The following is a 14,032-nucleotide window of genomic DNA, read 5'->3' on the forward strand; positions in this document are numbered from 1 at the left end:
TTAACAATACCCAGTGCAGGCTATTATGCAAGACTAATTGAAGGAAACTGCTGAAATACTCCCACTCAGACAAAAACGTGAATCTGGTGCCCAGTGCCTGATTATTTGGCTGTGACCAGGAAAAAAACAAAAAAACAAAACATGGTTTCTTCACGAGACATTTAATCTTTATTTATCATCCCTTTCTCGCGCTGTCAGAACCCCCACAGTCTCACAATCTCTCTCTGACTTCTGATATCTCTCTCTCTCTCTCTCTCTCTCTCTCTCTCTCTCTCTCACACACACACACACACACACACACACACACACACACACACACACACACACACACACACACATGCTCACACTTTTTCCTAAGACAGTTTTCGAGTTATCGTCACACTCCCAAGGGTAAGAGGCCTGAACTCTTTGTCAACCAATCAATTCCGGCACATTCTCTGACGTACCAGCTGATTCCCATCCATTCCTCTCTCATAGCACACTAATGATGCCCACAGCCTGAACTGCAACTGGAGAGAAACACTTAAAAAAACGTCAAGAAGAGGGGGGAAAGACGTGGAAAAAAATGCCCCCAGCAGCTGAAGGGTATGGATCCATGTTCTAATTATACCTTTCTATCCACGCCCACAGTGGATGTTCCAGAGCCATCACACAAGCCTTGGCGGCTGCAGTTGCTCTGGCAGCGAATGAACTGCATGGATTTCCTTTCTATTGTATCTCGGCTCTCCATACACCTTCACGTAGGACCATGGCCCATTGAATTGTAAAAGGAAAGACAAAAGTAAAAGACAAAGCTGTGCGGAGGTGTATGTCTGTGTATGTGTCAGGGTGTGGATTATCGTCTTACCTTATCCCCCTGGTCTCCTTTCAAGCCTCTCTTCCCCTGTGTACGGTCAGAATCAAACAATGGAGTCAAACTTAACTCAAGTGAGTCAAACTTAACACTGTGGAACCAGTCAGAGGTAGGATGAAGGCAAACGTAAGGCAAAGTTAGCTCAACAGTCACAAAGCATATTAGCTAACGGTGTGAATCACAGCCTCTGATACGATTCAATATCGATATCTTATTATTCGATGCATTTTGATTATTTTCGATACTTAAGAATGCCCCACGATACGATACAATACGATTCGACTTTTTTCCAATTACTTTTCTAATTCTATTATGTTATGGCATTGGGCAGGGGCCAGCGATTCGATTATTTTCTAAACTTAAGAATGCCCCACGATATGATGCGATTGGATTAAATCTCCGGCATCGATACATTTCGATTATTATTTACACCCCTTGTAACACAGCATATCAACCAAGGAGCACTTAGACCTCAACCCCCAAACTGAAGCACAGAGGGTTATGTAAATACACAAATTGGAGCAGCATGAAGGCTAGGAAAAGGCATGGAGATGATTACGTAAATTAGGAAGCCACTTGGAAGTTAATTAATTGCACACCAATTTAACAGAAAAGAGAAACCATACACAACATGTAATGTGTGTCACTGCAAGGGTGAAAGCAGATATCAAAAACAGACATAGTGTTTCTAGAGGTTTTAACATACCCTTGGGCCAACGACTCCCTGGACCCCCTGAATTCCTTGCTCACCCTGGAAATTGTATGACAGGCAGGAAGGTTAGAACAAACCTCTTTAATCAATAAACACATTGAAAGTCCAAATCTGGGGTGCATTTCTCGAAAGCATAGTTTCTAGCCAGTTAGCAACTTGGGTAGTTGGGAAATTGCATTGCAAACAACAAAGTAGCTAACATAGTTAGCAACCATGGTTTTGAGAAATGCACCTGTATTTCTTGAAACCATAGCTGCTAACTATGTTTAGCTACTGTGTTATATGCAATGCAATTTCGCATCGGCAAATACACATGTTGCTAACTGGCTAGCAATTACACTTAAAAGAAACACCCTGCATCCTACTTGTTCAATCATTTATTACTGTACACAACATAACAGTAGATTGTTTTTTTTCTTTACAAAATTCCCACAGATAGTGCAGTAAGATTGTTATGCTTATGCCAGCTTATGGGCACACTATCTAGGGACCCAGTGGCCATTTCACATTCAATCTCAATATTCACTGAGCAGATGATGAGTTACAGTAGGCTACGTGTCAGCCATTTTTACAGTCAACTTACCTTTGCACCCAATGGACCAGATGGACCAAGTTCTCCCTAGAAGAGCAGACACGGGTCATTAGTTCAAGGGTTATAGAGCAGCCGTGATCAGAATACAAAGTGTTTAATTTGTCCTACAGTAATGGCCTTCATACAGCCTCAACAATAATGCAAGCATGACTAACTCCTCACACTTACAAGGACATCTGAATAAATTCGAATAGTGTTAGAAGGCTTGAAATATATCAATTTGTGTTATTTTGTATCAACGTAGTACACCGATGTGCTGTAGTATACTCGCATTCCAGAGTACACCTGTCTCGAGATGAATACCCAGACGTAAACCAAACGAAAACAATAAATCATTTAGTTAGACGTGCCTATATGTAAGCTGCGATAGGAGAATACCATTGTGTCATTGTGAAACAGACTTGAACTATTTCACCTTGCATGTTGTGAATCAATGTAGCACCATGTATTTAGTCATGTGTATGTCTGTACGTAGGTACAGTATGTAAGCCGTGAGGGGAGTAGACCTACCCTTTCCCCCTGCGAGCCCTTCGGTCCCTGCACACCCTGGATGCCAATGCCTTCATCTCCCTACAGATAAACCATAGCCATTCATTAACATGATCACACTCATGGGTCTATTTTATGTCATAGTCATTAAGAATTACTGTACTGTAATGTAATGTAATGTAAGTGTATGGGGCACCTTTTCACCCTTCTGTCCAGGAAAGCCAGGCCGTCCGTCGACCCCAATGTGACCAGGCAGGCCAGGTTTGCCCTTAAATGGCCAGAATTTGCAATGAAATTTAATTTTAAACAGTAATAGCATTTCCATATTAACCACCAATTAACCACTGCATTTGTAATGTATCTACATATTATGTCATCTAATACAATTTTCGAAAATATATTATCTACTGGGTGAATGTTGTGCAATAAATGAAGTAGCTTACATTTGCAAATGTGCCATTACTGTATATTGTTCAAGTACTATCCTGCCCAGCAAAAGTCTGAAGGACTTAGAGGAGAATTCCGTCCATGTTACATATTGTGAATACTGGTAAAAATGTCCTTGAAAGCATTTATGTACAAATTATGCATGCATAAGAGATATTTGAGAAGTCTCAGGATATTTGTTCGCCTGATACAACTGATATCATTGTCCCAAAGATATAACTTATTACTCCCAAGAATTAGCTAACTGATATAATCGTCTGCACAGTAGTATAATGTCTTGAGATGTTACTTACATCAGCTCCAGTTTCCCCTTGGTCTCCTTTAGGTCCAGCCTTCCCTCGCAGACCCTAATAAGGACACAACCATACACATCAGACTGTATGGCTAATTATGCTTTTACCTATGGTTTATGGCATGTAAATCGCTAGGATATGGCATTGCTAGGCTATGGCATTATGAAGACAAATATAATTGAACCAGTAAAAAAAAAATAGCACAACCTTTACCTTTGGGCCTGGCAATCCTTCTTCCCCCTAAAAATCCGCAAAGAAGACTCACATTAACCAGACAAGCTTTACACATCATATTCCCCGTTATACACTTAAACAAATAACATAGGAATACATAAACATGTGATATGAATTGAATTCCCTATAATACATTGATAAAAAAAATATCTTGTTAAGAGCAGTGCAGGTGTGCTCTTGCTTACTTTGACAGAAACTCCTGGAGCTCCAGGGGCACCTGGATGGCCGGGCAGACCTGGGGGCCCCGACACCCCCGAAACACCTGGGGGTCCCTGGGGGCCCTGTGTGTCAGGGAGGGAGAGAGTCAGGATGCAGTTTACAATTACTGAATAGTTACAGAGCACAGACTGATTAGAAGAACAGGTAACACTTTATTTTAGGGATACATCTATTAGCACTAATACATACAATATTAATACCTGTGTAAGTAACTTGTAAGGCATGTACTAAGCAAAATAAGACAGTTGTTAAGCATGTATTCACAAATGTCTTGTTCATGCCCAATTAGGGATTTATTACTAATATAACGTTAGTAAGGACCAGTAAGCCTATATTTCTATTTATTAGTAAGTAGTAAGTGGCAGAATACAATGTGTATAAGCTCCCGACACACTGTGTGAACAAACCCTGAACAGTGTGAAAACAGATGCAGAATAAGGGTCCCTATTCTAAAGTGATGCATTGCTCACCACAGATGGCTTAGGGCCCCCACACTACCAAAGTCCACCTCGTTTCCTAGGGCCCCCACACCACCCAGATACGCACTACCTAGCCCCCCCATATCAGCAAAGTGTAAGGATATATTAAATAGTTCTAGTAACTTCAGCTGAGTCAGTCAATGTTCTCTTCTTCACAATACTATAGGTAAGGTAACTATATATAGCAAGGATTGAACGTACACTTGTCAATGGCGGTGGGTTGGTGGGATGTATTTTTTTTCATGTACCACTGAGTTTTATTTGAAAAAAAAAACCCAAAATAAATGCAGAACATTAGAATATTAGTTTTGAAGCGAAAATAAACTATTTTTTTTGTGATAATTAAGTTAATGTTTGAGAACATTAGCTTCAAGAAGTGCAGTGCATGATGGGTACGCAATCTAGGCCAACAGACAACCTACCCAGCTCTGAGCCTACCTAAGTCCTTAGCTCCTCCCCTCACTCGTGCACTTTAGTTGCTATCCAAACAATTTGCCATGTACGTAACATGCATTGCATATCTGACTAAGGGCGTACCCATCATGCACTGCACTTCTTGGAGCTAAGTTTCTCAAACATTAACTTATTTATCACAAAGGAACAGCTTAGTTTCGCTTCCAAACTATTTCTCATTGTTATATTCTGCATTTATTGTACGGTTTTTACATTTAAAACTAGTTGGTGTATGAAAAAATTACATCTCACCACCTCACCGTCATTGATAAGTTTACGTCCAATCCTTGCTATATAATCCTTCCTATTACACAATTATTCATTGAGAGAAATAAGTGAGATCTACATCTATCATTAGACAGGTGCAGATTTGGAAAAGTTCTTACACTTTGCTTCCCGGGGGGGCTGGGTAGAGTGGGGGCCCTAGGTAGTGCGGGGGCCCTAAGCAATCTGGGCTGAGCAATGCATCACTTTAGAATAGGGACCCTTATTCCACATCTGTTTTCACACTGTTCAGGGTTTATTCACACAGTTTACCAGGAGCTTATACACATTGTATTTTGGCCCTTACTGCTTACTCATAAATAGAAATCTAGGTCTACTAGGTCCTTACTAAGGTTATATTGGTAGTAAATCCCTTATTGTGCATGAACAAGACATTTGCGAATAAATGTCTAACAACTGTCTTACTGTATTTTGCTTAGTACATGCCTTGCAAGTTACTTACACAGGCATTAATATTGTATTAGTGCTAATAGATGTATCCCTAAAATAAAGTGTTACCGAAGAACGAAGAACATATAAATCTGTTTGTGGCGGATATCCATTTCACGCATAAACTTTCTCACAGACCTGATCCAGTTGATTCTAAAACAAGTTTTTTTTTTAGCCAGGATCTAGATATATACTTCATTTTTAAACTTTTTTTCACATGGAAGTCATGGAAGATGCTCAATTTTGCAGCCAGCGCCCATGGTACATTTGAGGACAATTGTGACTTTTATTAACGAATCAATTCTGGCTTTATTGGCCTGGCATGCTGCCGCTTAGTTAACAGCAGAAAATAAACATGTGAGATCCAAAGCGAGGCAGATGGTTCATTGGATGATTCACAGCTCAGTGACCTTATGAGCAGCAATTTGTATGCTAAGTGCTACTACATAAACAAAATCCATGAATTAACATCATGCAGTAAGACCAGGCATACACCCTCCACGGTCTATGGAGCATCCTCCAATAGACTCTATTGCATGGACCTGGAGGTATTCCAAGAAGGCAGTTCAGGGGCAAAGCAGGCTAAGTTAACCTGGAGGTAGTCGTAAATCAGCTAATAAAAGAGCCTGGAGCCCACATGATATTCACTAAATGATGCCTTCAGGATATGTATCAGCAGACTTACCACTTTCTGTCAGTTAACTTACCGGTAGTCAGGTTTATCACTTGACTATGTGACTGAAACATACTTTTATTTTACTGATTGTTTTGTGTTGTGCCGTGCTGTGTTATTCTTCATATTCATTCATCTTTTTATGTGTGTTGGAAGAATAAGCTACTTGCAGAGGATCCGGGTTCTCCCTTGCGACCTGGTACTGACTCCATGCTCCCCACCACATACCCTGGCTCTCCCTAGGGAAAGCAGACACACACACACACACGCACGCACGCACGCACGCAGCACGCACTCACACACACACACACACGCGCGTCAGATGATGAACCCAAAACAAATGAGTGACATCGACTTGGGTCAAGTGAAACAAGACCCACAGTCAATGTTGCAATGAACCATAATACAGTAGCACATAATAAAACAGTATTGAACACACAAACACATGAAAAAAGGAATTACACAACAATAATCAGATGAGCCTGAACTCACCCTTTCTCCTCTCTGGCCCTTCGGACCAGGGATACCTTGAGGTCCCTGTCGGGCGGTAAAAAAAGACACAAGGCTTGTAAAATGGTAATTAAGCAACGCAAGTGAATGAACGAGTGAGTATAAAGAGGTGGATGAACTAGAGTATGAATAAGACACAAATATATTAAGCAATTATTACATGGAGTAAATGAATGAGGGTGTGAGTAAGACAAGGAGGATGAATGAATAGGCAGCAGGGTAATTACGGTATGGGTTATTTCACAGCAGAAAGGAAGTGTGTGGGCCCTCGATTAGGGCGTAATTAACCCATAATCACAGCTCTTTGTCGTACAGTATATGACCAGGGGTGGAGCTATGGGGGGGCAAGCGGGGCATTTGTAGGGCCCTCCTGTATGGGTGTTGGGGGCCCTATTGTGACCATGACCATGGCAGGCCGAATGGGGGGCCTTATCAATGTTTTGCCCTTGGGCCCTGTGTGCAATTGTTCCGCCACTGTATTCGGCGCAGCACTATGGATAATCATAAGGTACTGTATGAGGGTTGTTTACATTGATGACACTGAGTGAATATGATTATTATTTCTTACAGTGTCTCCGGGGATTCCGCTTGTACCCTGAAATAGATAGAGAGATATTAGAGGTTGACTTTTACTCAGTTCTTACACAATGGGAGCCAGTGGAAAAAAAAAACAATGACGTAAAATGTAAATGATGCTAGTGGAATACCACAATTTGCCAATTGTTAACAAGCACAAAAAGAATGGCACAGATGTCTACATGGTACTATGGCATTTCAATGAAATTAAATTCAAATTTTGCAGAAGCAATACAAGAATTTAATTTAAGTGAAAGTCCTGACCCAAAGAATATTGAAGAAAAGTTCAGATGCAAACCCTCTAAAAGCCATTATGAAAATCACTACATTTTCATTTTTAAATAGCAGTTCCACCAAGATGGATGGAAATTTGAAGTTTGCTAAATTAATAGGAGCACAACCTGGTTTTGTATGTCGCTTCTCATAAAAAATGCACCTATAGGGTTTTGCATCTGAACTCTTCTCTACACGGTACTGCTATAGTTTAGTACATATAAACAATTACAATTCCACATATTTGCTTCAATCTGAGAAAGTAGAGTAAAATGTTAAGACATACTAGCATCAAACCCAATATTTTACTGGTCAAATTAAACAAACTTGGAGTGCTGCAGAGTGTTAGAGTGTTGTTTTTCTCCTTAGGGCTCATTGGTGTATGGACTGAAGATCTGAGGCCATCAAGACTGCAGTTTTAAGATGTATTAGGCTACAGACGTCTAAGTGTTTTTGCCTGCTAGGCCTTCTTCAAGGTATTATGAAGCGATACAATACTGTACTGTTTTGAAATGTGCCAGTATATGCAGTATATGGAGAGCTGGTTTGGTAATGTATGTAGGTCAGTGTCTTACCCTGAGTCCTGCCGAACCAGGGGGCCCGGTCCTTCCAGGTCGGCCTGGCAACCCAGGAACACCATCTGTTCCAGGAGGACCCTGTGTGGAAACACAGAGACTCAGCAAAAAGACAAGGACCAAGGCAAAAAAAGCCAAAAAGTGCTAGCAATATATTAGTCTTGTTCTTATTCGTTAGATTCATTCACTATCTCTATGGGAGAAAGCTGATTGACCTGACGAAGATTTTAGTAAAATCACTCTTGAAAGACGTAATTCGCACTGAGGGCAGGACCGCACGGAGGCGAAGGCGCAAACCCTAACTCAAGAGTCACGCTTTCTTCGGCTGTGGTGAATCAGGTAAGGTAGAGAGATGGCTCACCCATCTCACTCTAAGAACCGAGGTCATATTCATGTCCTAATGTTTTCTTTTCTCTCCTCGACATGGGGTACAGATGTCATCCTTATGTTACATTATTATATGGTGTGACGTCATCGGTCGAATGCTCCATTCATTTCAACGGGGCTCCCCAACGTTCGCACGTCTGTTATGTAAGGGTTAACGTTCGGCGAGAAGGTCGCTACCGTGGAATAGCAGCACGACAGAGAGAATCTTTAGACCCCGACGCGGAGCGGAGGGGTCTTGTTCTCTCTGAAGTGCTGCTATTCCACAAAGCGACCGACTCGCCGAAAGTTAACCCGCTTATTATATGGATATACTTAAATGATTCACACATGGCGGGGACATTTCTTTAGGCCTATTTAATGTTAAGTCAAAAGATTGTTGCTGCGCAAAACAAAACAATGCCGTTGTGGAACACCGCTAGGCAACAGGTAGCCAGGACAACAGGTCGGTGTTGTCTATCACAGCAGCTGATTAGAGTTTTGTTGAAAAGTCGCTTTAGCAGTGAAAAGTCTTGTTGCCATTGACAGCGGTCTGTTATAGACCAACCCGTCCGTTATCGAAAAATAACAGACGTGCGAACGTTGGGGAGCCCCGTTGAAATGAATGGAGCATTCGACCGATGACGTCACAACCATATAATAATTTTCGATAACGGACGGGTTGGTCTATAACAGACCGCTGTCAATGGCAACAAGACTTTTCACTGCTAAAGCGACTTTTCAACAAGACTCTAATCAGCTGCTGTGATAGACAACACCTGTTGTCCTGGCTACCTAGCTGTTGCCTAGCGGTGTTCCACAACGGCACTGTTTTGTTTTGCGCAGCAACAGTCTTTTGACATTAAAAACTATAATAGACTTAACATTAAATAGGCCTAAAGAAATGTCCCCGCCATGTGTGAATCATTTAAGTATATCCATATAATAAGCGGGTTAACTGTCGGCGAGTCGGTCGCTTTGTGGAATAGCAGCACTTCAGAGAGAACAAGACCCCTCCGCTCCGCGTCGGGGTCTAAAGATTCTCTCTGTCGTGCTGCTATTCCACGGTAGCGACCTTCTCGCCGAACGTTAACCCTTACTTAAATGTATCCAGTGCACTTTTCCAGAGTGGCTACTAAAGGAGTTATCAGAGTTGAAAGTATATTGAGCTGTTGTTAGCTGTGTTGCAAAAACATAAATATGTAAAACTCTCCCTAAACACAATTGTGTTATGAATTAGACACAGTTCCCAGTTTGCATTGCAAGGATGAGGGAGAAAAAGCTGGTTACTCGCACTCACCCTCCGGTAAAGGATTCAAACCTGTGATCTTTTTACTGCGACCAATTCCCTGACCAAATCTGTTACACCAATTTTCTGTATACTGTACATACTGAGTCTTCCTCTATCCCAATATGACTATGCTCCATACATTTGTTATCATTGTTTTCCACATACCCGTATTGGTACACGTTTTGATTAGACTACAGATGTCAAATAACAATGTGTTTCTGAAAAGAAAATAATGGGGGATGCTATGGCAGTGATGTAGTCTACTTTTTTGTGGTGGGTATACTGTATATTTGAGCATTTTTTCAAGTGGGTATACTGTATATATTTGTGCTATTCTATATAATGGATCAAACAATTTTAAGTGGGTATACTGAAATCCCAGAAATTTTGAAGTGGGTATACTGCGTATACCTGCGTTCTACGTAGACTACACCACTGGGCACAACTAGTTTCGATACCAAACATCATCAATGGCTGACTGGCCATGGGGACCCACGTAACAACAACGTCTGAAGCCTCGGGTCACTCTGCAGTCACTTCCCGTCTTCCTCTCTCTCTGACTTATACGTAATTCATGTCTCCATCTTTGCCATCCTGTGCTATTGATAGGCCAACAAATGCCCAAAAATATCCTCGTTCAAAAGAACAACAATGGCCTCCTCCTTGACTGAGATAAAAGCAAGTGGCATGTGTGTGTTGGGATCATTAGGGGGAAACCTGTCACCCTCCCCCATAGTGTCTGTCTCCACGGCGGTGACTTTGATACAGGCAGTGACTTTCATGGTTGAAAGCGGGGCAAGGGACTTAAAAGCAAAAAAGGGGAAAAATAACAAACAGACACAAAGGACGAAGGCTAGAAAGGGGAATGGATGCAACACATTCCAGCGATTGCCTAAATCTCTTCATGTCGTGCACAAGAGGCCGAGGGTGTTGAAAAAATGGCACGCTTGACTGCTGGGTGTTACTTAAACAGAATGAATTCAAACAATTAACAATTAGCATCATCGTTGTTAAGCAAATAAATATTGATCATAGAGTCACAAAGTGGGATGTGTCAGGTGGACTCCACACCAACTCTTAGCCTCTTTGCCTTCTACCTATTTTTCAGTAAATTAGTTTTCAGCACTAACAAAATGAACAAAGAGTGTTTCAATGAACAGTATTCAGAACATGCTACAAACACACTCATGAAAGTTTATTTTGCATCCATAAAGTAAAAGTCAAAGGAGCTTTATAATGCACTCTGTCACAGACAAAGTTGCAAAGAATTAGGGGCGCATTATAACATTGTGATCGTGGATACGCACAAATAGCTGTGGCTCATTCTTAATGATCTATTATTAGATATTATATAAATCATAACCCCACTGATTGCATAAAGGCCAGTGACATTTTTATCAGCAACCACAACTAACACATCCCCATGTAAATGAAACATGTTTTGCAATTAAATAATGTACAACCCGCACACAATTGTGACATTAGCTGTGGTTGTGTTAACGTCTGTGTCAAGAACCGACAATGGCCCATAATCAAAAATACGATATATAAAACCATTTAGGAACATTTGCAGTACATCTTACTGTTTGTGTTCATGCAGTAGACTTGAGCGTTTGTGGAGTGAAAGGATCTTACCCTCTCTCCCTTCTCCCCTTTGGAATTCAAGTTGAAGGGATCGTATTCCCCAGGAACCTGCTTCAATCTCTGTGCAAATGAAGGGACCAAAATAAGCTCAGTGTCTGCATTAGTCCTGTAGGGGCATCCCTCATTCAGCGGGAATGAATGAATGAATTATTGAGCAGCTATCAATCAGCGAATGGTGATCGAGTTAATGGCACAGGGCTAAAAATGACAACGGTCTTCACATACCAGTCCTCCGTCTCCAGAGCCATCACCCTGCATAAAGGGATGAGCAGATGAAATGGGCGACAGAAAAATATAGGTCAGGCTTTCAGAGATAGTGAAGATGCATGTCATATCAAACTTCCATTTAAATATTTATAATATAAGAGCATACAATAGAAGTCAAAGGAGAGAGAATTATTGTCATTTAGGTACCTTTTCACCCTTTTGACCCTGGAAGAAAGAAACAAATCTAGTTAGAATAAGTCTTAGCTGAGCTCACACCACAAGTTTGTAGCTCTTTTGTGCAGATGGGCCCGCCGGTGGATCCATTCACTAATTACTGAAAAGGCTCAACAACATCGTAACAACAGCGCTATGCCATTACTCAGTATCTTAAGTCAGAGACTGAGACTTGGTCAATACAATTCAGGAGACAATAAGGTCATTAACAGAGGCTCTATGCAAATAGGTTAAGTTGGTGGAACTTTGCATGTTGACACATTTACATAAATGATTATTCAGCATAGTCATTACATATGATGTTGACAGACTGTATTTTGTCACAAAATAAGCATGGGTTTATATATCATATTAACATACATCATATTAACTCCTCTAATAAATGGATGTAGAGGGAGAAAGAAGTACTGTACCTTCATACAGCTGGACGGACACGGCCCTTCAGGTTTGTGTATGGCCTCTGGATCTTTTGGTATGTCCAATTGTGCAGACTATAAATACAGTAATAACCCAATTCAAACAGCCATAAGCACGTGCTTTTCAACCTTGAAATACAAATGTAAAAATCAGTGTGTATATATGCTCTAAAATGACATGACGAATTTCAGCTATACTTGTGAGTTTAATTGGGACATGCATTTTTATGACATTAACACATTAACTGCATTATGACACTGTTATGTCATATGTATGAAACCAGTGTCAAGTAAAGTGTTACCTGTCCTCTTAATGTGCACCCAAAGACATTTCGATTTCATTTTTCAGCTTGAGCGCACCTAGGTTTGCTACTTAGAACCTCAACATCCAGGTTTAGAGACAGCGCATATTCACTGGCCATCAGACACTTGAACTTACTTTTTCCATGCATGCAGTGTAGTATCTTTTTATGCACTGTAGGTACTTTACCTTTGGTAACACTTTAACGTGCACTTTATATGCAAATTAATATGCAATTCATTTCCTGACCATCATTGTCTATTGTCCAATGATTTCTACGACATACCCTCTACTGTTTACTGTCTATGTCTCTGTGCCCATAGCTGCCTGTCCACAGTTATTTGCTCTACTGTTGTCTGTCTTTGTCTATTATATGTACTGTATTTGATGTTAGGGAAGTGCCACAACAAATTCCTATCAACTGTGTTGACATGGCAATAAACATATTGAATCTTGAATCTATACGTCATCAACATCAATGCTTGCCTGGTTATCACCAGACCTCATCACAAGTGAGATAAGATCGGAAGGATTGTGCAAAGCAGCATGGGATTTCCCAGGCTACATCAATGCTGCTTGAACTTGGACATGAGTGACTAGTCTTGTTACTTATTATCACTATAATACCCCATCGCCATAGTGCTGCTTGAACTCGGACATGAGTGACTAGTCTTGCTGCTTATTATCGCTATACTATACCTCATGGTCATCCTGCTGCTTGAACTCGGACATGAGTGACTAGTCTTGCTGCTTATTATTGCTATACCCCATCGCCATAGTGCTGCTTGAACTTGGACATGAGTGACTAGTCTTGCTGCTTATTACCGCTATACCTCATGGTCATCCTGCTGCCTGAACTCGGACATGAGTGCGTCACTGCAGAGACTGGCAACAAACTCCCTCTCCACGCTGGGGAAGTCGTCAAAGGAGCGGGCGAAGAAGACGTTCCTGTAGTTAGAGGGTTTGGCCATGTTCTGAAGCTCCTCAATGTCCGCACGCTCCACTCCGATGGCCAACACACTCACACCTGTAACACAGATTTGAAAAAAGAATGGGTGCATTTGCCGAAACCATAGTTGCTAATTACATTAGCCACATTGCCAATGGGAAAATGCATTGCAAACAACAACCACCCAAGTTGCTAACTGGATAACAACTACACTTTCGGGAAAGGCACACCAGAGTTGTATAAAGTAGAAGTACTCTTACTTATGTAATTACAACACTAGTGGTATGACATTGCACGAACATGATTTCAACTTTGTAATATCATGCTACTATTGTTGCTATTACATATGTAAGATTACTGCTCTGGCAATAAGTCATACACACTCAGCCTATTACACATGTTTAAAAGGTACACTTCCACGGAAACTGTTTAATACAAGCACTTTTTGAATTGCGGTAGTTCGACAAACTATCAATGTCTGAAAACGAATCAGTGTAACAATTTAATTAACAAAGTTAATGCTAGTCAGTGGAAT

The 14,032-nt window shown here is 41.0% G+C and overlaps 1 protein-coding gene across 1 annotated transcript in view; it reads right to left on the reverse strand.

Annotated features, from left to right (window-relative positions):
* The window catches only part of col7a1l (collagen type VII alpha 1-like), a 145,862-nt gene that overhangs the window by 69,490 nt on the left and 62,340 nt on the right, over positions 1-14,032 (reverse strand). The window contains exons 24-39 of the mRNA XM_063217728.1: positions 13,382-13,575; positions 12,245-12,322; positions 11,805-11,822; positions 11,616-11,642; positions 11,382-11,450; positions 8,093-8,173; positions 7,237-7,263; positions 6,651-6,695; positions 6,329-6,397; positions 3,806-3,901; positions 3,600-3,626; positions 3,387-3,440; positions 2,843-2,914; positions 2,668-2,727; positions 2,149-2,184; positions 1,560-1,604 (exon numbers count right to left, since the gene is read on the reverse strand). Of these exons, the coding sequence (XP_063073798.1) occupies positions 1,560-1,604; positions 2,149-2,184; positions 2,668-2,727; positions 2,843-2,914; positions 3,387-3,440; positions 3,600-3,626; positions 3,806-3,901; positions 6,329-6,397; positions 6,651-6,695; positions 7,237-7,263; positions 8,093-8,173; positions 11,382-11,450; positions 11,616-11,642; positions 11,805-11,822; positions 12,245-12,322; positions 13,382-13,575 (998 nt within the window). The remainder of the gene's footprint in view (positions 1-1,559; positions 1,605-2,148; positions 2,185-2,667; positions 2,728-2,842; positions 2,915-3,386; positions 3,441-3,599; positions 3,627-3,805; positions 3,902-6,328; positions 6,398-6,650; positions 6,696-7,236; positions 7,264-8,092; positions 8,174-11,381; positions 11,451-11,615; positions 11,643-11,804; positions 11,823-12,244; positions 12,323-13,381; positions 13,576-14,032) is intronic.

This window comes from Engraulis encrasicolus, chromosome 15 (genome assembly GCF_034702125.1).
Source record: "Engraulis encrasicolus isolate BLACKSEA-1 chromosome 15, IST_EnEncr_1.0, whole genome shotgun sequence".
In the NCBI taxonomy this organism is placed as follows: domain Eukaryota; kingdom Metazoa; phylum Chordata; class Actinopteri; order Clupeiformes; family Engraulidae; genus Engraulis; species Engraulis encrasicolus.